The sequence below is a fragment of the Cyprinodon tularosa genome, unplaced genomic scaffold, assembly GCF_016077235.1.
Source record: "Cyprinodon tularosa strain WSP-4 unplaced genomic scaffold, ASM1607723v1 ctg814, whole genome shotgun sequence".
Taxonomy (NCBI): Eukaryota; Metazoa; Chordata; class Actinopteri; order Cyprinodontiformes; family Cyprinodontidae; genus Cyprinodon; species Cyprinodon tularosa.
The window spans coordinates 99,068-124,483 of NW_024039579.1; the positions used below are offsets into that span (position 1 = coordinate 99,068).

The 25,416-nt window shown below is 38.9% G+C and overlaps 1 protein-coding gene across 2 annotated transcripts; it reads left to right on the plus strand.

The window, feature by feature from the left end:
- Positions 1-3,340: 3,340 nt before the first annotated feature.
- aspn (asporin (LRR class 1)) lies at positions 3,341-22,715 on the plus strand. Of its 2 annotated transcripts, none has more exons than XM_038272022.1 (8): positions 3,341-3,595; positions 13,212-13,490; positions 16,042-16,154; positions 17,344-17,557; positions 19,631-19,741; positions 19,866-19,959; positions 20,153-20,291; positions 21,727-22,715. In XM_038272022.1, exons 2-8 carry the CDS (start codon positions 13,262-13,264, stop codon positions 21,925-21,927), a joined length of 1,101 nt encoding a protein of 366 aa, XP_038127950.1. In that variant the 5' UTR covers positions 3,341-3,595; positions 13,212-13,261; the 3' UTR covers positions 21,928-22,715. The 2 variants fall into 2 exon arrangements, with proteins under 2 accessions (XP_038127950.1, XP_038127951.1); XM_038272023.1 differs by lacking the exon at positions 3,341-3,595 and adding an exon at positions 4,305-4,452.
- The last annotated feature ends 2,701 nt before the right edge of the window (positions 22,716-25,416 follow it).

Sequence of the window (25,416 nt, forward strand, 5' to 3'; positions counted from 1 at the left end):
GACTGAGCCAGATTATATCAGGCTGGATTATGTCTGGCATAAAAGTCTTATTCTGCACTGTATGACATTGAAGAGTTTTTGATTTACCTTTTTTACAGAAAAAAAATGTGAAATGTTGATATTTTTTTGCATAGTACCGAGCAACTGATCTACCGATTAATCTGGATCATAACAACTTATTTAATATTTTTAAAAGTGACGGAAAGTTACACTAAATATAATGTTATATGCAAATTTTGGCTTTTCAAAAAAATAAAAAATAAAACATAGAATAACTAAACAGTAACAAAAAATAAGTTAAATTTACACTATGTTTTTTACTGTTTTTAGTTGACCTTGAAATGACAGAGGAGAAATAACATTAAACCAAAAAGCATTAAGCACAGAAATAGAGTAGGTGTTTGAGACTCTGGTGCTTTTTTCTTTAAAACCAAGCTTGTTTTAAATAAGTGAAAATATTCACAATGGGTATAATAACCCATAGATGTTACTCAAGTTACAGTAGTGATACTTATTCATATTCAAGTAAAATGTAGAAAAACTACTCAAATTATTTGTTAAAGTTACTCAAGTAAATGTAACTCAGTAAATTTAAATTACTACCCATCTCTGAAATTAGCTGATGACTATTAGTCCCATTAACTGTCCCTATCCTCATTGGGCTCCGCCCCTTTTAGATTAGTATTCAGATATTGTAGGAGAGACTCGGTCAAATTCTTTAACATTTTAGTCACTTTGAAATTCAAAAGAACAAAAGCAAAGTCTCTGATAGCAGTTTAGAGTCTTCATATCATATCTGGGAAGGTGAGAAAAAGCCAAAATTAATGTATCTAATTCACCTTTTTATTGCTGTCAGTTAATCATTTTAAAACAGTAAAAAAAAAAACAATCCACTGGACTTTGTTTCCAATTTGAAGACATTTTGCTTCCCATCCAGGCAGCTTTTTCAATTCAAAATGTCAGAATTGGCGTTGAGTTCCAGGCTTTATAGAGTGGACCAAAAACAAAGCCTTGTTTTGGCTTAGAAAACATGAAAATTGAACCGGACGAACGGGTCTACCCCGTAAGAATGGAGGTTATTTGGGTTCTTTGTTAGCCTCTGACCCGATGGATGTCTATGTCTCTGAAAAAATGCCGTTAAAGAGAGTTGTTTGCCTGGCTGAACAGGCGAGGTGCTCTGTTCCCCTGTCAGGGGGTTGAGGTTGCGATGATAGCGGGAACGAATCAACTCAATCGCTGAATTGTAGGTTTTTGAAAGCTGAAATCTGAGTCCAACCCTCTCTGTTTAAAGTTGGTTTTCCTTTCTTAAGAAAGATGGCTTCCTTCACGCCCCTCTAAAACCACCTATCTTCTTTTTACAAAATGTGTCACTGTAATTTAATCGCGTTAAGTTGAATGTGAAAACTTCCACATGAATGTTTCATATCACCGACATCTTCCTTAATCATCCATTAAAAAAAATAAACAGAAACATTGCAATAAATTAAAAGAGTAAGCAAGACATTAGCTAGTCTTAATGCATCAATGATTCCAACAGGTGGCCAGCTGAATTTAAATTTTTTATATTTTAGAATAACAAACAAGACCAGCGGAGGACCAAAAATCATCTAAACATCACACTGAGACCTACTAAGGAGCTAAAAAGTGGGTCTCCAGTCTCCATGACATCCATTGGAAGCCACCCGTTCTGTCCTACTATCACAAATTTAAACATTTTTGCTCCAACTTTAAATATGTGCTAAGATTAAGCTTATTGCTACATACGGTGGAGGGTCAATGATGCTGTCAGCCTGTTGGATGAGCTGAAGGCAAGAGAGCATCAGCGAGAAGCACCATGTTGGACAGAAGAAAAACTCAGTTATTCTGATCACCGTAGGGAAGTGATGCCCTTAGACAGTAATGTCTACGGGGAAGTGACGTCCATCTATATCAGGGTTCCTACAGCATAAGGCAAGTTAAATTCAAGACTTTTTAAGACTTTTTAATGTCACTTGAAATAAAAATTTAAGACCAAATTCACAAGAAACACAAGAAAAACCTGCTTGCGACAACTTAACCCAAAGGTTTATTTTAACATAAACCACTGCACTAATGTTTCAGATTTTGAAAAGCTTCCCATAAAGGAAGAAAGCTAAAAACACAAAAATGACAGATATATTTGAACAAATATTTAACTGAATTCACAAACTTTGTTTTAGCAGGGAACGAAACAAATCAGTTTTAAAGCCACAACATAACCAGTGCTAAGTCTTCTTTGCAGCTTTTTTTCTTTGTATCATTTTCTTAGCATGTTTGATTTCGTAATAAGTGGAGGCGTTGCAGAGACAAGGGTGGAACTAAACTGAGAAATACCGGCTGTTTCTCTGTTACTCCATTTGGACGCTTTGTGTTTCGTGCTTCGCATGTGCGACTCCACTGCCTTAATTCCCATCGTTCTGAGCTTGAATGACTTCTTGCATAAATCCACTGAGCCTCATGTATGTTCCCTGGTTTTAGCCATGGAGAAAACTCTTGGCTGGAGCCAATTTTCGTAACATTTACACTTGCTCATATTTTCCAGACAAAAAGTTAATGGCGCATCTCCCAAATGTCCCGGCCGCAACAACGCTTTTATTGGTTACGCTATCGGGACGGAACCAATAATGGCGCGCCGTTATTTTTTTAAATAAATAAAAAAAAGGTAAATTTTAATGTTTTATTTAGATTACAAAAATAAATCATAATTGAAATCATCCTATTTATGATGTTTTAAAAATTAAGACCTACAAAAGACTAATTTAAGACATTTTAATACCAATTAAGGCCTTAGTTTTATTTTGAAAAATTCAATGCCTTTTAAGACTTTTTAAGGACCAGTGGGAACCCTGTATATGTAAAACAAATATTCTCTCCTAATGATAATAAATGCTTTTGTTTGCTGGTTGAAGGGAATCATGATGTAACGTCAGACGTTACTGAATGTTTTTGTGGATTTATTTGTTTTTGTATCTGTGAACTCAGTGCAGTTTGATGTAAAACATGAAACCAAAGCTAAAACACAATGACAGACAGAGGAGTGACTGTCCAGATGTGATTCAGGATAATAAAGAACTCCCGGGAGAGTTTGGTGACTTTGGAGGCGACAGAATGGCGTGCTTCTCCTCCAGAGCATCCTCGATCAGCAGAGTGCCATTGGGCCTTGGAATCGGCTCCATTCATGTAAAAGTGAAACATCTAACATGTCAGACAGCTGTGTAGGGAGGGGACCAACCTCCCACCATAGTCTTTATAAAACCTGAGCCTGCAGGAGTCTCCTGGCATCGCCTCAAAGCTGCTGATGAAAAGCGCATGACTGAAGTCCCTACAACGCCTTCTTTCACCCCCCCCACCCCAGTCCCCAACATTCAGACACAGAGGAAGGAGCTCTTTACTGAAACAGCTGAGGTTTTCCGCTGGTGGGGGTGTTTCTGGGGGACGTTTTTTTTTTTTTTTTCTTCTGCAGAGGAAAGAGGCTGATGCTGTTCTTCATTCTCTGGGAACGTACCGAGCAAGGATCCATCTCTCAGCCCTCTGCTGCTGTTTCACAGCCGGGAGTTTAAACCTGGACACACCTGAGGTACGACACACCCTGCATTCAGCAAAGAAAGACCTGCTGTGTTTGTAGAAGGATGAGACTCTGCGCTGAGCTTTGTGCTGGAGGGGAAGGAGGCATTTCTGAACATCTTAATAATGGCATCACGCTCTTATTTCTAAATCAGTCAGGTCTGGACAATTTGTTCTTGTTTTGTTTTGCAAACAGTCGTTACTGAGTGATTAGTCTGGAAATTTCCACTAATTGCTAGCAGGACTAACATTAAATTATCAGACTTATTATCTGAGCCATTCAAGGGGTTTTAAATATTCTCCACCATGCCAACCATCTGCAGCTGGGATGATTTGGATTTTTTGGGGCAGCAAACATCCTGTTCACCAGGTTTAGTTAAAAGATTAGGATTCATTTTAACTGAAGATGCAGATTTACAGACTCCAGCAGAGCTAAAAGAGGATTGAGGAAAGTATCTAGCTTCTGTTCTGGACGTCCACTAAAATAATAAAGACATCATTAACCTCAGCTGGTCTGACTGGAGGAAAATTAAACTTGTGTTTTGAATGCAGTGCAAAGAAAACAAGCAGCCTGAGTTTATTTCTTTGTGCCAAGTTGTAAAAGCTTCATGAAGAAAAACCATCCTGTGTGATAACTGAGCCCTGGGGGGGAGGGAGGGGGGGGTGGGGGAGGAGAGGGGTCTCGTTTGGGCTGGATTTGCTGTCGAAGCAGAACCCCCGACCACCACACATATTTGTGGGCCGGGCCGAACGTTTTTGTGGGGGCTCTGAATCCATCAGGGCTGGCAGAGGCCGGGGAGCCTCTGTCTGCTGGATTTGAGCGTCTGACAGAGGAAGGCGAATAAATCACTTCATGGTGACGCTGAAAAGGTGAGAGCTCCACTAATATTTACATTGGCTGAAGCAGCTCGTTTCCATATATCGTTCCTAAAGCCTTTACGGATGAAACTGAAGAGAAAATGATCCTTCAGAACCTCTGCATGGCCTTTATTCACCTTTTGGTTTAGTCCTTAAACAACCTGGGAAAAACATCTGAGCTCAGATCTGCTGGTCTGAGAAGAACCTGCCTGCTTATATCTGGAACATGGATAGTTTATCACTAACCTTATTGAAGGTTGATGTTAGTTTTACATGGAAACAACCTTTGAACTTTGACCTCTTAGAAAAAATTCACCTTCCTTCCTACTTTAGCTGGATTTTATCATTTTACCAAAGAACTACCTTATTTGCTAAAACAGAATTGGTTTTATTTTTCTTAAAAAAAGTAGAAAACAATCAGCTAAAACCACTAAAGGACAAGTCCAATTCCCTCGTCTATAGTTTCCCTAAGGTTTACTGGTTGGTTGGTTATATTTAGCATCTTGGTCTTTGCTGTGTTCGGAAGCAAATGATTTCATCCCTACAGCTTCACTTCATCCCTGCATGTGGATTCATCCCTACTGGAGATAAATCCCACCACAGGAGTTAAATGTGTCAATTTCATGGATGGCGCTGGTTTGCTTGTGTGTGTAAAGCTGAAGAGCAGAGGGCCAAGCACACATCCCAGTGGAGCCAAAGCTAACTCTTGTGGCGAAGGAGGTGTGGGGGCCACCCTGAGCCTCTGTATGCGGTTTGTTGGAAAATCCTGCAACCACAGAGGGAAACCAGAGACGAGCAGCTTCCAAACCAGTCTGAATAGCAGGCTGATCTCAAAAACAGAATTAAACTCAAACCGACATGAAATCAAACAGATTACATAGGAGCAGCTAGCAAATGCTGCACTGCAATGTAAGGAACATGTCTTAAAATATTACCTGGTTATACTTTCCTGTTACATTCACTCAGTAACTCAGTTACTGCACGAGAAGTCAGTAGTTACTAGGGATGGAACGGTTTATGAAAACCGTCCGAACCGTTCGGTTCGACTGTCTCGGTTCAGTTCGCGTGTGTTGCGTTCAGTTCGTGTGCTCCTCCTTTTTTTTCCAGAGGCGAAGCGTTTACACTCCAGAGCAGAAGGTGGCGGTACTGCGACCAAAGCCAACCACCAGTAGTAAACAAAAAGAAGAAGAAGCGAAGCAGCGTAGCCGGGTGTAGCAGAAAAAAATCAGTTGTTGTGGAGAATTGTGTGGGTATGGCGAGTGGGAAAGAACAGGAGTTGGAAGACGCGCCAGCAGCACTTTATAGGTCTGCTGTATGGGACCACTTTGCATTTAGAGTGACCTACGATGACGGCGGAAAGAAAGTTGTGATTAAAAGTGCAACAGTGTGCAAGCATTGTGCAACACCCCTTTTGCACTAAATGATGTCATTTTTTATATGGACCATCTCCCCCAGCCTGTTTCTTATACTATTAATGTCCTCCTGCAGTTGGGTAAATATCATATCCACTGTGCTAAATGGAGAAATGCTAAACTTTGCTTTCATTGGTTTATGAAAGTTTATGAAATCTATTTTTCTTCTCTTAAGAAGATAAAAAATGACAAATATGACAAAAAATTGAGACTTGATTTCTCCAAACATCTGCTATTTTAAGTGCATTCACCTTTTTGTTTTTATTATTTCTATGGCTCTGTCTATGTTTGTTTTAAATGTTTGCTGAGATAAATCCCGTTAGTTGTTTTACTTCTTTGTTTTTCTTTTATTGTAATTGATCTTTATCTGTTCATGTTCACCTTTGCTATCCTCTCTGAGAGTATTTTTTCATGTAAATGTTTGTTGACTTAATAAAAAAAAAGAGCATTGTGCAACACGTGTTACACGTGTTGTACTATACAAGACATAGTAGATTTTCCTAACAATCAACATATACCGAACCGAAACGAAAACCGTGACCACGAAACCGTGAACCGAACCGAACCGTGGATTTTGTTAACCGTTCCACCCCTAGTATTTACTAAGCAGTGTAAATATTCAGTTTATCTCACTGATCAAAGTTCTAAAATTTGGATAAACTTCATATTATGAAAAAAATTTAATCTGTATTTGACATTAGTTGTAAAAAATGAAATGCTCAATTTTAAATAATGATTAATAAAATAGACTAAATAATTGGAAAGATTGTATCATTCTTTGGGAAACAGCTTCAGACAGAGCTTCACTGAACATTAATATTTCAAGCTTGAAAGGTATAGTGGAGGATTTTAATGAATTTAAGGGGAACCAGCCCACTCCACTTAAAAAAAAAAATGCACATGCACAACCCTGCACCTGATCCCAAGAAGGAGCGCCTATTAAACATGTGTGAGAGCGTCCACAAGCTCAATTCTCCTTGTTTTAGTAGCAGTGATGTGAAATTAACTGTACCTGTCGAGTAGAAACTTTGCAACATCAGTGGGAAGCCCAACCTGAGCTTTCAGTGTACGCCATCGCGTGAAAGAATCTCCTAAAAAAAAACTGAAACCTCAACTGAAACCACCACAGATATACGCCTGAAAGTGCGCATGTGCAGACAAAGGTAGCTAACTGGCAAGGAGCATGTAGGACGGCATGTAAACATGCAGTAGCAGCCATTCAAAATGGCCCTTCTCTGTCAAACGCCAGCCGAATGGCTGCGACTCTTCTCATGGGGATGCATATTTTCTTACTCTGACTCCACCCAGTCTCTGAATTACAGTGTCTAACCAGGAGATTAGACTTCTATTTAGATCTTAATCTTCACAAATCATGACAGAAAAAACAATTTAGTATAAATATTAATGTTTAAAAAGGAATTGTAAGGGACCAGCCAAGGACCAATAAAGGAAAGTTGGGAAATTTTGAATGTATCACCTGAATGATTGACAATTAGGAGGACCACTTATTTAGATGATCCATCCCGGAAAAATAAAATCTTCCACTATACCTTTAATACAGAGTTTCACTGAACATTTGAGCTTTTAGGAGATTTTAGGCAATGTTTGGGTTTCCCTCCTTGACCTGGTCCCTCTGGAGCAGGACCCAGATCAAAGGAACACCTGGTTCTGCCTGAGTGGAACACAAACAAGATGATGTGTTTCATGATGATGTGAGTCATACCCATATCAATTGGGAACAAATATGGTTATTGCCAAGAAATTTTTTTGTTTCTAATAAAATACAGGAAGTGTCCCTTAAAATTTTACACAGGTGTTATCCTGTTAATTCAGTACTGAACAAATATATTCCAAATATTGATCCACTTTGTTCCTTCTGTCACATCGAACAAGAAATTTTAACCCACCTTTTTTGGGAATGCTCTTTTAGCAAAGTTTTTTGGTGTGACTTCAATAATTTTGTTAATGGGAAATGCAATATACTTAAACATGTTCTGTTTGGTATTTCCAAGGGCAGTACGTCCGGGAAAGAATATTTTATAAATTTTCTTATTTTATTAGCCAAGTTCCATATACATGTTTGTAAATTTGCTAAATCCAAACCGAACCTCACTGTTTTTAGAGCTTATGTAAGTTGTTTTTTGAACTCCTTAAAAATATGCATTAACTCTAAAGCTAGGAAACTCTATTTTTTTGTTTTTGTTTGATGGAATCCTGTAGTTCTGTTACCCCAGTACCTCGAGCATAGTACTGTCTGCAATTGTATATTCTTTATTTGTAAATAAAGTTTGTTAAAAAAAAAAAAATATATATATATATATATATATATTTTTTTTTTTTTTGAATTTTAGTCAGGAGCTCATGTTGAGCAAAGATTATTGACTGAATTGGACTGAATGGGCCCTGATGGACCGATCTAACCGATACAGTTTATGACCCAAACACCCCACGCTGGAGCCACAATGCCTCAGGGTTTCACTTATGTAATTTAAAAATGAACAAGGGAAAAACTCTGTATACATTAGTATTTTTCAAATACACGATTAAACACTGATCTAACTAATAAAACTTTACGATTCACATTTAAAGGATTTTATTAGCAGATGTTTTTGTTCATAACAGCTAAGAAAAAGCCTTAAATCCTAAATTGTGAAGGTTTCTGAAAAAGTTACTTTTATGAATCTAAAGTGCTTGTAAGGTACAGAGACTAAAGCATCAGGGGGTTGGATTGGAGGTGTTTGCAGGCACTACTTCATTCCTGTGGAATAAAGCAGGTTGTGGGACCTTTGTTCACTCCAGCAGACACCAGAGAAAGGTTTGTGTTTTTGTGGAGTCGGGGAGGAAAACTCATGTTTAGTCTGTGAATCAAAGGTTACTGTAGCTCTCAGTCAGACTTCCTTCAGACTCCAGCTGTTCCAGGAAGTTGGCTCTTTTTTTCCACAGAGACAGGGTCCAATTCATGATCCGGAATCGCCTCATTGTAGAGAAAGGATCAAGTTAAGTGGGAGTCTTAAAATTAAAAAACATTAAATTATTTTTCAAAACAACCAGGTTATTTCTTAAAAGTCATTATTTTCTAAAAGGAAAGCATCTTCTGAAGGCCAACTGTCCGGAATCCAAAGATAGGCTTAGGTTTAGGTCATTTGATGATCTGGTGTTTATTTTCTCATTTTAATAAATTCAGATTATCTTAATTATGCATATTTCGATGATAATGCATCTGATTTTTCTCCTTTTATGCCTCTTATTTCTCAAATTTTCTTTTAGCTTATTGCACAGTCTCTCTTTTATCTTTATGATTACTTGTTTTTGGTGTATAGATGCTGCTGAGCACCTGGATATAAATAAAGACATATTCTATCCCATTCCTTTCTTTTCTTTGGGTCTTTAAAAGCTGGCAGGTTGGGAGCCATCCTGCTCACAATGGTAAGAAGGGAAGCTCAGCAGAACTTCCCAAGCTGATTGTGCAAACAGACACCTAGTGTCTCCCAACCAGGTCAGGAGGTACAAACAAACATGTTTGCTTTCCAGAAATGCACAAAGTGCTTCTTTCTGTTCCTCTTTCAAACATGAAATCACGGATTTGGACAAACAGCAGCTCCTACTGCATCCTCCTGCGCTGACATGTTTATTTGGGTTCGGCTGCGGGCTCGGCAGCTCTTGCTTTCTTCACAACTGTAAGTCCCGCCTAAAACCAGAATACAGCAACGTGATAGGCTGAACACTTTCTGGTTCTCTAATGGTTGAAGCCAAAGCGGGAAAATATGGATTCTGGTCTGTTCTTGAATAAACAAAAAACAAATTGTCGGCTTTGATGCAAGGTTAAGGAACCATCGCTGTAGAATCCAACTGAACCATAAACACATCAGGTGCCTCTAGGAGACCCGGTCAGGACATGTTCACCCTTCCCTGAGCTGGAAGAACAGCTGTTATATCCACTGGCTTGTTAATTAAGCCAATATCAGCCGTATGCACTGTAAAAAAAGTGTCATTTTTTTCTTACAATAGTGCATTTTGTTCTTGAATCGAGGAGGTAATTGAGTCAGAGTCACTTTGCCAAAGGAACGAGACAATTTATATTTACAATTAAGAATAAACAATTTCCTTGTCTTATTTCAAGTGCATATTATCTAATTATCTTATTTTAAGAGTAAAAATAATCATTCCATTGGCAAATCATCTTATTTACCAACTCATATTAATGGTAAATACACTTAATTTTGGACATTTTTGCTAATTTCTAGATTGTTTTTTGCAGTGTGCTTCAGTTGAGCATAAACCAGATCACCAGTCAAAGCACCAGTGAGAACTTAGGTTGTTGCTGCTGCTGTTTAGTGATGTAGAGCTGGAACTGTAACAGCAGCATTCAGCCAATCAATCCTCTGAAACCGTTTCATTCAGCCTTTACCTCCTCTGTTTATAAAGCATGGCTTATTCAGCCAACCACTGTGTTTATCTCTGTTCTCTCTGAGGTCTCTCGGACTCAAAAGGTTTTTACATATTTACTTTTTCAAAATGTAAACCATTTTAACAGCTTTTATGAGATCCTGGACAGTTGAGTAACAGACATTTACCCAGTTGGGTTTCCTTATCAGCTCTGCAGACTATAAAAGTTTATGATACTGAAGCTGGCTTCTGATTTGGCCCGGTTATAAAGGATTAGAAAGGAAGAAATATTTCTCTCTTGTTCTGGGAACTGATTATGCTTTAATGGATAACCTGAAAAAGCACAGGTTGTAATCTGTAGTCTTAACTCTAATCAAGTCGCAAATTGTGAATCTGCATCACACTGTAAATATCATACTTGCACTATATGGCGAATCTTCAAATCCCTATAAATAGAACTGAACTCAGTGTTTTTACTGCATTTTGCACCATATCTATCTATTTAATTTTGCACTGCTCTGAAACTTCTACATCAATGCCTTTTGCAGCATGTTTCTCCTATACTGTTTCCATTTTGATCACTGCTGCACTTTATAAATGGAAAAGTTCATTTCTCTGCTAAGCCGCTGCTCAGTCACTGTCGGTAAGCTGTGTGCATCGAAATTTCAATTTGTCCGAGTCTGTCAAAGTCTGAGGAACTCTGAGAGCGAAACCAGACCCGGATAAAGAACCAAGGAGGAACTTCTTGGTTCAACCTGATCGCGGTTTTTGATAATTGGGACCCAAAAACTGCAAACCAAAACAAAGATTATTAGGTAAAGTTTTTAAATAAAGGTAAAGCTCTGTCAGAGACATAAAGACAAAGGATTCACAGAATATTGACTTTTAACATCGATCAGATCCATAAGGGGAGTGGGCCGATATTACGAAATGCAGTTTTAAAGATGAGGATAAGATTAGTTTTGAAATGTGCTTTGGTGGTGCAGGGTGTAGCGCGCAGCACCCAAGTACGGGGGCCTTAGTCCTCGACGCGGCCGACCCGGGTTTGATTCCGACCTGTGATCCTTTGCCGCATGCCTCTCCCCCCCTCTCATAGTTGCTTTTCTTTAAAAAAAAAAAAAAAGAGCCAATAGTGCTGTAAAAAGTCCAAAAAAAAACTGGGAATGTCTGAGGTACATTATTTAAAATCATTTAAATGTTTTCCTGATTTATGAAACATACAATCAAAGGTAGAAATTACTATAATTTGAATTCTACAGTATGTTAAAAGCTAAAACATCCATGTCAGTACTTAATTACTCTGGTAACTATTTAAGATGTCATGATTATTTTATCTGTGCTTAGTGTGAGGGATTGCTTTCCAGTCAATGAGTTGATGCAATCAACTGGTTTTCCTTAGTTAAAAAACTTTGAATCAATCTGACTGGATGATCTGGTGAACCGTAAAGTAACTTGAGATGTGACGTGAATTGGTGCTATAGAAATAGACTGAGCTGAATTGAATCCGCCAACTTTATCAACAAAGTGGGGGTTGCGGTGGGGGGGTTGTTGGGTGCTAACAGTGTTTTGGGTCAAATACATTTTTTTATCATCTATTAATGTTTACTAAATTAACACATTTATATAAGGGAGGGATCACGCATTTTAGTCTCCCCAGGAAGGCCTATGCCACGGGGCTGGAGAGGAGAGACCAGCTGACTGTCGAACCTCGGCTCAGTGCAACAGTAGCTCTACTCTCTCTGCATGGTTTTTGAGGATTTTTGGGAGTTTGCCAGTGGGTCCACATTTTGTAAACATGGAGAAGGCATTCGACCGTGTCCCTTGTGGTCCCCTGTGGGGGACGCTTCAGCAGTATGGAGTCAGGGGCCTTTTACTAGGTCCTATCCTGTCTTTGCACAAGTTTGCAGAAGTTTGGTCCGCATTGCCAGCATTAATTGAGACTTGTTCTCAGTGCATGTTGGACTCCTTCAGCACTGCCCTCGGTCACCAGTCATGTTCACCAGTCATAAGGGAGGGAGGGGGTCTGGTGACCAGCGGATCCCGTCCCTGCTGTTTGCAGATGACGTGGTTGTGCTGGCTTCCACCTGCAGAGACCTGCAGCATGCACTGGGGTGGTTTGAAGAATAGTGTGAAGCGGCGAGAACCAGTTCCTCCAAGTCTGAGGCCATGGTTCAACCAGAAAAAGGTGGCTTGTTGCCTTCAGGTTGGATGATTTAAGTATCTTGAGGTCCTTTTCACGAGTGAGGAGAGAATTAAGCGTGAGATTGATAGATGGATCGATGCGGCAAACGCTATAATGCAGACGCTGTGCCGGTCTGTCAGGGAGAAGAGACGGCTGAGTGAAAAGGCAAAGCCCTCGATTTACCAGTCGGCCTTCATTCCTACCCTCAACCCATGGTCATGACATCTGGATCATGACAGATACATCTGGAATACAAGCCTCTAAAATGAGCTTTCTCCGTAAGGTGGCTGGGCTCTGCCTTATAGGTTAGGTTGAGGAGCCCGGTCCTTCAGGAGAAGCTCGGAGTAGATCCGCTTCTCCTCCGCATAGAGAGCAGTCAGCTAAGGTGGCTTGGAAATCTCTTTCAGATGCCCCCTGGCACCCCCCCTTTGGGGGTGATCCAGACACGTCCCACCGGGAGGTAGTTGACCCAGGACACGCTGGAAGGACTGTGTCTCAGCTTGCCTTGGGGTGCCTTGAGCTTCCCCCAGCAGACCTGGAGGAAGAGTCTGGAGAGAGAGAAGTCTGAGAGTCTCTGCTGAGACTGTTGCCCTGTGACCCGGTCCCACATAAAGCGGAAGACAAGTACATTTATATAAACAGAAATGTTGATAACTATCAGGTACTTACAACAATCCTAAATATAAAATATTCATGACAAATTACTTTCTTTTGGATTATAATTCTTTCTTCTATCAACACAAAGAACCGGAGAGTGTGACCCAACCTAATGTGCCATCTCTCCCCTACAGCTCCCCCTGTTGGCGGCCGCTGTTGAACCAACCAACGCTCAGATTGAACCATGAAGATCCTCCTCCTCCTGCTTTGCCTTCTGACGCTTGGCCACACTAAACCCTACAAGCCTGTGGACGTCATGGACCTCATGAAAAACAACAACATCATGGTGGCAGATTGGGATGATGATGACGACGACGATGACAATGATGATGACGACGATGATGATTATGATGATGAGGACTGCCCGGCTCACTGCCGCTGTTCATCGGAGGTGGTGCAGTGCTCCGATCAGGGTTAGAGTACACTTTAAAGTTTGTATTTCTGTTCAGTTTCTTTAACCCGGCAGAAACTGACAGCATCTCAGTTTGAGCTAAAACTTTTTGACTTTTAGATTTATCATCATTTCAGCTATTTCTCACACAGGCATCATACGTCTGTGTCTTCTGTATTTTAATTACCATACCTGAGGCCCAGAACCCAGACAGACTGATGAGCTGAAAGAATTGTTCCTCATAATTCAGTTCTGATCAATAAATCTGCATCTGACCCTCCAATAATGACTCAAGAGAGAAAACCGTCTGATTCAGTCATTGGCTGTAACCAAACCAGTCCACTTTATTTATATAGCACATTTAACAATTGTTTCCTCTGTGCTGTAGATGTAAAAACAAACAAAAACCCAACACACACACAAAACTCAGTAAAAATTTAAATTAAGTAAATAAAAAGGACAAAAAGCACCACACAATTATGAGGTGTTAAAAGCCAAAGAGTAATAGTAGGTTTTAAGATGAGACTTAAAACACACCACTGTATAGAAGCAGGAATAGTCCGGCCACCAGAGGGCAGCACAGTAGCTTTGGTGTGTCACCTCAAAATCAACTTCTGGTATGTGGCCATGGGAAGCCTTACTGGTACAAATCAGACCAGTGGGACAGCAGCGTGTTCCTGTGTCCTGCTATCCATCCAAACTGGTCCATCTATTTTGGGTGCTTAACTGATCTTTATCTAGCTTTATGAATTTACAGTTGCAGCCGTTCAAAATGGCCCTTCCCAGTCAAACGCCAGCCGAATGACTTCCTGCCTCTAGAGTGACCCCTTCTTGCATATTTTTTTTTCTTTAACGCCACCATTTCAGGGTCTAACCAAGAGATGACGCTTCTGTTTAGATCTTCATGTCCATAAATAATGACAAAAAGAGTATTTTAGTAAAAACATTGATGCTTAAAAAAAGGACCAGCCAAGGGCCCATTAAGGAAAGTGGGGACACTTTGAATGGCTATTACTGTATGTAACCCAACTGAACAGAATTCAGAAATCCTACAAGATTAATGTTTGAAGCATCTGAGGGGGGGTCCTGATGTAAAAATCCCAGTTTAGATGTATGTCTGTTTTTTGTTTTTAGTTACGCAATTTCTATTTTACTTTACCATATTCAGAGCTTGAGATTTTCTTTCCCAATTTAGTTAGACAAAGTTTTAGAAGTTCAAATAGTGGTAAAGAACTGACTGGATATTAGGTTTGATTTGTTGCTATAATTGAGGATAATCAGGTGTAGCTTATTTTTCCAGCTGATTTTTCCATAAAATATCATAAATAACATCACATAAAATGGTTCTGGGTGATATTTTTGGGTAGGATGAATGTTTCCATCACCTTGGAGTTATTTTGAATGATTAAGGCTCGAGATCATCTGTTTTCCCTGAATGCACCGTCAACTTTTATAGATCTTCTGTGTCCCCAGAGGGAATTTTGCCAACCACTCCAAAAAAGTCAAAAATCCACTGAACTTTGTTTCCAAGTTTAAAGACATTTCCCTTCCCATCCATTGGACCAAAAACAAAGCCTTGTTTGGCTTAGAAAACATGCAAATTCAACCATTTTTTTCTTTGATCCGCCCTATAAAGCCTCGAACTCAACGCAATTTCTGACATTTTGAAATGAAAGAGCTTCCTGGATGGGAAACAAAATGTCCTCAAACTTCGAAACAAAGTCCATTGGATTGTTTTTTTTTTTTTTTTTAACTTTTTTGGAATGACTTTTACCTGGATGACTCAGAATCTTCATTAGCAAAGTTTGCCAACATGCTTTTGAAGGCTAGGCTGGTTGAAGGCCTCAGGCAGCAGGAATTGGACCTAAGATCATTTTCTTGCAACATCAGTAATGGTTACATTCAGCTCCAATTTGTGAGAAAAATCCTTCATCGTCTCAAAGCAGGAACGCTCATTTGTAGCAGCAGCAAGTAGGGGAACAAAGGTTTTCTTACAGCAGAAAAAACATGGAGGATTAACAAAAATGAAATGTACTAGTCAGAACCCGAGAAGTTATTACATGCTAATTCTTTGAACTGAAAAAACATGTAATAACTGTGACTCAGGATAAAAACATGTTAGCAAAACAAATGCAATAAAGGGCAGGAATGTCAGCTTATTGAGTTTGTTTTTCAGGCTGAGAAATTAAATTAAAAAAATACCGTTCTTCTGTGTCAATCGTCTCTGTAGCTGATGAAGAAACCTTTAAAAACCAGGCTGCAGCGAGAACTGCCAGTTCTGGTGTCATTTAAAGTTCCACAGCAGACCATTGCTCAGTGTGCAAAGCTCCAGTCATTAATATCAGGCCTTTCTGGTACAGATGCATCCAGAGACAAATCTGGATCATTTCAACCTCGACTCTGGTTCATTAGGTTGCACAAACTGAACTCTGTTAAAATTCACCCTTTAACCAACAATAAGCCCCGCTGTGTGTTTAAATCATCACTGACAGTCTTAATTACTCCCCTCACCGAGGCACCTTCCTCCTCTCAGATTCTTCTCTTTAACCCAGAGGTCTTATTTGTGTCAACAGATTTAATTTCTGTCCCTAAGAAGATTCCTGAAGACACGGTGATGATTGACCTGCAGAACAACGACATCACTGAAATCAAGGAGGACGACTTTAAAGGCCTCAACAGGCTTTATGTAAGACTGACCTTCAGTGTTATTTTAAATCACCACAGGGCAGGCTTTTTGTCCTGGTATACACTACCGTTCAAAGGTTTCGGGTCACATTGAAATGTCCTCATTTTTTGAAGGAAAAGCACTGTACTTTTCAATGAAGATAACTTTAAACTAGTCTTAACTTTGAAGAAATACACTCTATACATTGCTAATGTCGTAAATGTCTATTCTAGCTGCAAATGTCTGGTTTTTGGTGCAATATCTACATAGGTGTATAGAGGCCCATTTCCAGCAACTATCACTCCAGTGTTCTAATGGTACAATGTGTTTGCTCAATGGCTCAGAAGGCTAATTGATGATTAGAAAACCCTTGTGCAATCATGTTCACACATCTGAAAACAGTTTAGATCGTTACAGAAGCTACAAAACTGACCTTCCTTTGAGCAGATTGAGTTTCTGGAGCATCACATTTGTGGGGTCAATTAAACGCTCCAAATGGCCAGAAAAAGAGAACTTTCATCTGAAACTCGAAAATCTATTCTTGTTCTTAGAAATGAAGGCTATTCCATGAGAGAAGTTGCTAAGAAATTGAAGATTTCCTACAACGGTGTGTACTACTCCCTTCAGAGGACAGCACAAACAAGTTACTGTGGGTACTATTTAATGAAGATGCCAGTTGGGGACCTGTGAGGTGTCAGTTTCTCAAACTAGAGACTCTAATGCACTTATCTTCTTGCTCAGTTGTGCAACGCGGCCTCCCACTTTTTCTACTCTGGTTAGAGCCTGTTTGTAACGACTTCTGTAACGACCTAAACTATTTTCAGATGTGTGAACATGATTTCACAAGGGTTTTCTAATCATCAATTAGCCTTCTGAGCCAATGAGCAAACACATGATAACATTAGAACATTGCAGTGATAGTTGCTGGAAATGGGCCTCTATACACCTATGTAGATATTGCACCAAAAACCAGACATTTGCAGCTAGAATAGTCATTTACCACATTAGCAATGTATATAGTGTATTTCTTTAAAGTTAAGACTAGTTTAAAGTTATCTTCAAAAAGTACAGTGACATTTCAATGTGACCCCAAACTTTTGAATGGTAGTCTATAGTTGTTTATATTTATGTCTAATACAACTAAAGATGCATATGTTTTGGAAAAATATAAAATTTTTAACAACCGAGTACGATTTTCTTCCACCGACAGGGTCTATTTCTGATCAACAACAAGATCTCCAAGATTCATCCTAAGGCCTTTAGAAACATGGATCATCTCAGGCTGCTTTATCTGTCTTACAACCGGCTGACTGAGATTCCAGCCAATCTGCCTCCCAACGTCATCGAGCTGCGTTTCCATGAGAACAACATCAACAGGATCCAGAAGGAGGCATTTAAAGGCCTGAGGAAGCTGCATGTTTTGGGTAAGAGCTGCATCCCAACACCTCAGCGATCTGCTTTTGATTCAATCCAAACGTGGCTGCGGCTCTCAGAGTGATTACAACAGGAAAAACTAAGACTTATTCTGGTGTTGTAGAGATCTACAGTACCTTCCAGAGGCAGAGAACAGGGAAACACCATAAGCTGTTAAATCTGAAGGGACACAACCAGATCAGAGCTTCAGTCAGGAACTATTTACTGATTTAAAAGCAGGATTTAAAGTCTAAAGAAATGATTCTTTGAACTTATGAATGAGGACTTAGAGCCTCCAGACAGTTTTGCTTTTGACAGCCATCTTATTTTTAGTCTTAGTTTTAATCTTCAGGACGAAAACTATTATTAGTTTAAGTCTAGATTTAATCAGATTTATGTTTGACTTCATAAAAAAGTTAACCTTTACAATTTCGAATAACAACCAGATTCTTTACCATACTGACAGTTCTAGCCTAGATACTACAAATGCTGGAGACACAATGCTGTCTTGCAGTTCATCATTGCTGTTAGGCAGAAAACTGATTTCTAAAACTCAAACTTTTTGATGAATTAATGACCTACATTATAAAAAACGTGTCTCACAAAAGTAGTGATCTAGCAGATCTAGTTCAACACATCATATTGGTTAATATAGCAGATAGATAAGCTAACAAAAAAAAAGTACAATAAAGGAATGGTTTTAGACACATAAGGTAACCATCCAAAAGCAAATACTTCATCTACTATGAATTACGCATTATACACTGATCCATAAAATCTTCATTAACCCTAAGTGCATCTGGCTCTTTATCCAAAAATAAAAAGAACAAGATGAAATATTTTCTTTGGATATAATTTAGGGATTTTGGTAGAAATTAAAGGTTTAGTATCACCTCTTGTGAGCTTGAAGAAAAAATTATTTTTTTACACTCAGCAGAGGATGATCAGCCACATATAGTTTATAAAGTAGCGAGGGCAGGAAGAGCCATACTGCTGAGAGCGAACCATCGGTGTGGAGCAAGGAGCGCAGACTTCCTGTGAATTTCTGCACAAGTACAGCTGAAAGAGGAGAGTATTTTCAGAGTTGAGCACGAAGTACCGGACCATTTTGAATTACTTTCTCCTCCGCCGCTGCAGCCATGATCCATCCGTGGTCATGCAGAATGTACACCACTGATACTGCTTAGCTTGTCTAACAGATTAAAGCACAATGATGCATTTTAAGCTCCTGACAGAGCACCTGCTAACATTTTTATCCAGTCTCGTTGACGAAAACTCACACCCATGAGTCGTCATCTTTTCATCATCAAAGATCCATCTTTATCTCTTCAGTTCTCGTTACCGTCATGAAAAAAAGGAGCATCAACGAGATAATTTCGTCATCGTTGATGAAAACAACACTGCCTACAGTCAATAAACATTATAAGCCCAGCAAATAAAAGTAAGGCAACAGCAGAAATATCTGCTGGATGGAACCAAACAACAGGACGATATCAGCAGCAGTGTGTAACTGGTGACTTAATCCGAGACACAATGTGTTTAAAAGTTCGGTGCATATTTCAGACAGATGCAGCGGTGAAAGGTTCAGTTGTTAGGAGGATCTGCTGCATCCTGCTGATGCTTCTTCCAAAATTCAGGGCTTCTCCTAAAGGAAAACAGAAAGCTCAACAGATCCTAGTAACAGTCAGATAAATCTGTCAGGTACTGACTTCAGCCAATGTTTCTCGGTTTGATTTGAATGAACGAGCCTCTGCTAATAATGACATAATTTTAAGGTAAAAATAACCAAACTCCAACTGAAGCTTTGTCTTTTTTATTATGTTTATTATGTTTTTCTTCTCTTCAAATGTTAACCTTCCATCAGCGGATGGATTGGACCTTTGATAATTTCCTCAAATGATGACCGATTCCTTACGTTTGATTTATTATATTTATGGCTCTTTTCAACAAATTTGTGCGGATATCTCTTAGCAACTAATGAGATTTCCATCTCCATAAATCTCTTGTAATCAACCTTCCATGTTTTGCATCATAATGATAAATGAGCCGTAACAAAACCAGATGTTCGGTGCTTCTCCCAACAGAGCTGGGAGCCAACCCCCTGGCCAACAGTGGGATCCAGCCGGGAGCCTTCGACGGTCTGTCCACTCTCTACATCGGGATAGCAGAGGCCAAACTAACAAGTGTCCCTAAAGGTCAGACAGGATGTACTGAAGCTAGAATGACCCTCATAACTTTCTCCAAATGCTTCTTAATTATTAAATCATCTGAAACTTCAAGCTGAAAGGTTGGTGATCATGTTCTGTGTTCTTCCTCTAGACTTCCCATCTTCAATCACAGAGCTTAGTCTGGACTACAACAAGATCTCCAAGGTGGAGGTGGAGGACTTCAAGAGATATAAAAACCTGCAGAGGTGGCCATCATCCACGTTTTATTTAACAATAGACTCTTTAATGTTAACAGAAGATAGAAAATGGTCCAGGTTAAAAATTATTTGACAAGTCATGGTTCAAACATCACAATTTATCTCAACTATAAGAATAAAGGCTTGTTTTAGCTCTTAGTATCACCTGCAGGCATTAACACTGGTCCAACTGTCCCTGCAGGTTAGGACTGGCCTTCAACCAGATCCGGTCTGTGGAAAACGGCAGCCTGGTCAGCATCCCAAATGTCCGGGAGATCCATCTGGACCATAACCGTTTAAAAAAGGTCCCACCGGGCCTGGGCTCACTGCGCTACCTACAGGTGAGAGGCAGCAATAATACTGGCGATCTTAACTCTAAGCCAGGCATCCCCAAAATCGGTCGTCGGGGCCCCCTGTCCTGCAGGTTTTAGAGGTTTCCTTGCTCCAGCACAGCTGATTTTAATTGAAAGCTGATTAACAGGCTTTTGGTCTACTGCAATCATTATAACCAGCTGTGCTGAAGCAGAGAAACTTCTAAAACCTGCAGGACAGGGGCCTTGAGGACCGAGTTTGGGGATGCATGCTCTAAGCAGTTTCTGTAACAAAAACGTTTACCAGATCCAGAACCTTAATAAAAAACAAAAAAACAAAACAATTATTATTCTCCTTCTTAGGTAACCAATTTTTATATTAAAAGGACGAAAATATCACTTTAAATCATTATATATTATATCTTTATATCATAGAAAATTTAGTTGGTTTCTTTTTATCTATGAAATGACTCAGACTATGCCTGACAGTTTTGATTAAATAAAGACATATCTTTGGTTTTAACAATGTGGTTCTAATTTAAACTTTCTTAAACTTCTGTGACTTGCAAATGGTTTTATGAAAATCAAGTGGCGCCCCCTGGTGGAACTTTCCTGGAATAAGGAAACCCCTCCTGCTGTAACACCGGGGTTTCTGCATAAAACCATATTCCATCTGATGGAGCAATTTATTCTTTATTTCTTTATCCATTTGAATTGTGTTAATTATATGTTTTTTTTAGGGTTTATTTGCAGGTTAATAATTATTGATTCTATTTACCTTTGTTTTATTATTTTTCATTTATTTATTTCTTTATTAAATTGAATTGTGTTCATTTATTGCTAAATCTATATATGTTTTTTTTTTATTATTTACATAGTTTATTTGCAGGTTAATAATTGTTGATTCTATTTACCTTTGTTTTATTATTTTCCATTTATTTTTTTTATTTTTTTCTGCGTTAAGACCGGAAGCAATGTAGATCAGTCCACTTCCTGTAAGTGTAGGGGCCTGGGAAGGGACCAGCAGGCATTTTGGGTTTGGGGCCTATAAAGGTAGCAGAAAGGAAAGTTTGAACTCTCTAATTATTGGCTGAAATAGGAAAATAAATCATCCAGAACAATCAACAATTTTGAAAATTGAACCTTCTTTTGCCTGCGTACAGAAACTTGAGCCCAGTGCCTCAGTTGTGGCTTAATGGGACTTGAATTGGATGTTTGGCTTGGCAAACAATCCCCACTTTACCTTCCATCATCAGATATAAAGACTCAAATATTTCAGCCAGTGAAAAGGTGAACATCAGAACCGAAATATACATAAAACTAAGGACTTTAAAGCTTTCAAATTCCACAAGACACAGAACTATGATATGAAGCCCAGATAAAAGGTTTAACCTTAATATAGACTGAATAAAAGCCAATTAAGGAAAAAGAACGGTAATTAAACTCTGTCTCATCATCTGCACAGGTGATTTTCCTTCATGCCAACAAAATCGGCAATGTGGGATTCAACGACTTCTGTCCAAAATCTTCCTACGAGAAGAAGAACCTGTACAACGCCATCAGCCTGTACGCTAACCCGGTGAAATACTGGAGCATACAGCCGGCCGCCTTCCGCTGCGTGGCCAGCCGACGGGGCATCCAGTTCGGGAACTTCAGGAGGAAGTAGAGCAACAAGGCGGTGGCTCAGAACAGACCCAGCGTCCTATAAAAGGGAAGGTGATGAAATCAGCGCGTGGAGGCAGAAAACCATCAAATTACACTAATTTCTCATTATTCTGCAGTATGTTAGAAACGGAGGGAGATGCTGCCGACGCCCGTTTATTCTGTTATGAATGTTGACTCTTCAGTCATGAATAACAGTAGAAGGTTCTTACTGTAACAATGGGAAATAATAAATATAATAAAAATCAATGCTTGGGGGGGGGGGGGGGGGTTCTAACCATATTTCTCTTTTTATTATAAAACCACTCTGTTTTTTCTTTGCTTTAAATAAAGATGCTTTTTGTTCTTTTCATTCTAGCTTGGCTGAGATGGAGCCGATAGTCCAACTTGTTTTTGTTGCTTTATTAAAACATTAGACATTATACTTTCCAGAAAAGACTAAAACTGTAACAAAGTAATTGTTTAGAATGCTTACCTCTCCTGAAAAACTCTGGAGTTAAAAGTGGGTAAAGTTTTACAGCAGTTTGTGGCTTAGGAGGCGTCTGAGCGGATGTATGTAATCTCTCTGCATGCTTGTGTTGTCTGTATTTAGAGGCTGAGGTCAGGTTGGGTCAGAAGCTGGGGTCCTCTGCAGGGCTGAGGACGAACTGATCCTACAGAACTCAAAGTTTGGATCATCCGGGTCGTTTCAGCGCCGCCAACGTCGGAGCATCTTCTCTCTAAACATGTCTCCTCTGAAATGGTGCTATATTTATTGAGGATGTCTTTAATAAACCTCAAACACCTCAAACATTCATGTTGTTGACCTATTTTTGCTCATTGAAGGCTAATTTAGAAGAGCAGGACTTTTTAATTTAACATAACCATTAAGAGTGGAGGTCTTCAACAGGGGGGTCCGCGACCCCTAGGGGTTCTACAGAGGTACTGCAAAGGCGTCACGAAAGTTTTAGTCGATTAGACTTTTTTTAATATTCTTCCCTGCAATTTTTTCCACTAATTGAAATGTCTTTAAATCCACATTAACATGAATTCAACACACTGTAGTAAACAGATAAATGGAGGGAGAAGATGTCTTTCAGTCATCAATGCACACATTCAGTGACACATAGGAGCTCTTTCAAGCTGGTCACCATTTCATTCACAACACCTGTCCCATCAACCAGGAATCAGAAATACTTTAATAATCCCAGGGAGAAATTACTTTCATTACATAACTCCATCTTTAATAGAGTGACTATAGGACCAGTTTGATAGAACACAGTTTCATACAATATATATAATTAGGGGGTCCCCGCTCCATCTCACCATCAGTTTGGGGGTCCTTGGCCTGGAAAACGTTGAAGACCCCTGATTTAAGGGATAAAGCTATAGACAATACGTTAAAAGCCAACTGCAGGATATTTTTAAAATACAGCAAAAGTCACATAAATAGTTTTATGTGACCGCCTGCTTAGAAAGAAGCCAAAAGATGCTATTTTTGGCTTCCTCTTTGCAGGGCATGGCGGTGATGCAGGGGTTGAGCGCTCGACCCATAAACAGAGGCTTTGGGCCGTTTAACAAAACAGGTTTAAGAAACTCAGACTCAAATCCTCAACTCTGAATAGATCTAACCTAAGGTTGGAAACTCTGAGTTAGTTTAATCAATCAATTGATATGTTTACTTCAGAGTTGAGCGCATAATAACTCGTGACGATGGGCAACAAGAAGTGCCTATTTCACTCCACTGGAAGAAGAGATTTTAATGCAGAAATAAAAAAAAATGGAGAATATTTTTTTAAAAGACAGAGCGACAGCTGCAAAGCAGAGGGAGATGGTAGGAGATTTCTTCTTGATTAATGCGAAAATGTTGTATGGAGTCTCTACGGCAGGTTGTTTTAACATTTATTAAAAGCCCTCTCTGTTCTTTCATTTGTAGATCACTAAAATAGATATATTCTTGGTGAAAATTACATTCCTATAATGCGTTCACGCCGGTTAATCACAGCCACTCTACTCATTTAGAGCAGCTCCACCAGGTGCACCGTTTAACTTCATCTCAATATGGAGTATAGTGGATCATTCAGGCAGTAAGGCTATGGCAGGCCATTGTGACATTTATTAGCTTGAATGAATATGCAATCCAGATGTCTCAAATTTATTTATCTATAGTCATAATTAACATTTCAGATAGCTAAAATAACATTCATCCTATCTAAAATAAACAGTTTGGATGTCAAAAAATAACTTTTGATGCCAATGAACTCTATCTCAGATCTCTATAATATAGCTATTGCTAGTCATAATGACAGTTTCAGACATCAAAAATGAACATTACAGATATCCAGTGTTTCTTTTTTTACATTTTTGGAATTACAGATATCCAGAAATCCAATTCATGGCATCAAAAATACATTTTTGCTAGTAGAAATGCCATTACAGATATCAACTTCTAATTTCAAGACTATTCGAATTAGAATATTAATAATGCCTATCCAAAAGGCAGTTTTAGATACTTTCAAACCATAATGAGGTTCTGTTTTAGCATAAAATAGGCAGGCTGACTAGTCACATTTATATTATAGATAGCACTAAAGCATTCTACCTAGTCACAATTACAATATTCCTAGGCAGAACTGTATTATAGATATAGATATATATCTATTTAATCAACCATTAAATAGAGTAAATAATCCCAGACCGAAGCCACGATCACTGGCGCCCTCTAGTAGGCAACATTACTACACTGAAAATCATTCCTCTTAAGCTGACTTCATCATTTAATTGAACTGGAACACATTTTAACCTGATAAACCGTTGATTAGATGTTTATGTGCCTAATCAATACAAGGGAAATATTTGCTACTTACTTGGATACTCAGCTTTTTAAACTTCAACATGCAACATTATTTCCTATTAGAATAACAGAAGAACAGTTAAATAAGTATGTAAATGAATGATATAAATATAATAACCCTAATATAAAACAATTTGACAAAATTTGTCATGACCAAAAAAATTGTCTAAATAATCCAAATCTAAAATTTGCAATAGCAAAAATGTGCAAATGACACATACCATGCCAAATTAGTATTGTATCCAGGTAGAGCTTGAGAGCATTTTTGACAATCCTACTTTAAACGAAAGTATTATCTAACAGGGACAGGAGTTTAAACAGATCTTACGTTGCAGTACATGGTCACTAGGGGACGGCAGAGGAAAGCTGTAGAAAAGAGCTGAGAAGCACTGCTTTGGTTCTTTCCTTGTTAGGTTGGGGACAAACAGCGGTTCACATGATTGTTAGAGAGTTTCAGTGTTTAGTTATTCTGAAAGTTTGACTCATTCAGCTGTGCATTTATCTCTAGTGAAACTACGAGAAAATCAACACATTTTCTGATCAGTTAGAGCTGCTCAGGAAATGTATAGAGGATTTAATCTGTGACAAAGGTCACTGATAACGTCCATCCGTTTTATTCCTTCTGTTAACACAAACTATCCAGAGTGAAACAGTCTTAGG

Excerpts from the sequence above, each read along its gene's own strand:
- aspn (XM_038272022.1), top strand. The coding sequence starts at position 13,262 with ATGAAGATCCTCCTCCTCCTGCTTTGCCTTCTGACGCTTGGCCACACT. Across the intron at positions 16,155-17,343 it reads AAGGCCTCAACAGGCTTTAT|GGTCTATTTCTGATCAACAA; the intron begins GTAAGACTGACC and ends TTCCACCGACAG. Across the intron at positions 19,742-19,865 it reads ACTAACAAGTGTCCCTAAAG|ACTTCCCATCTTCAATCACA; the intron begins GTCAGACAGGAT and ends TTCTTCCTCTAG.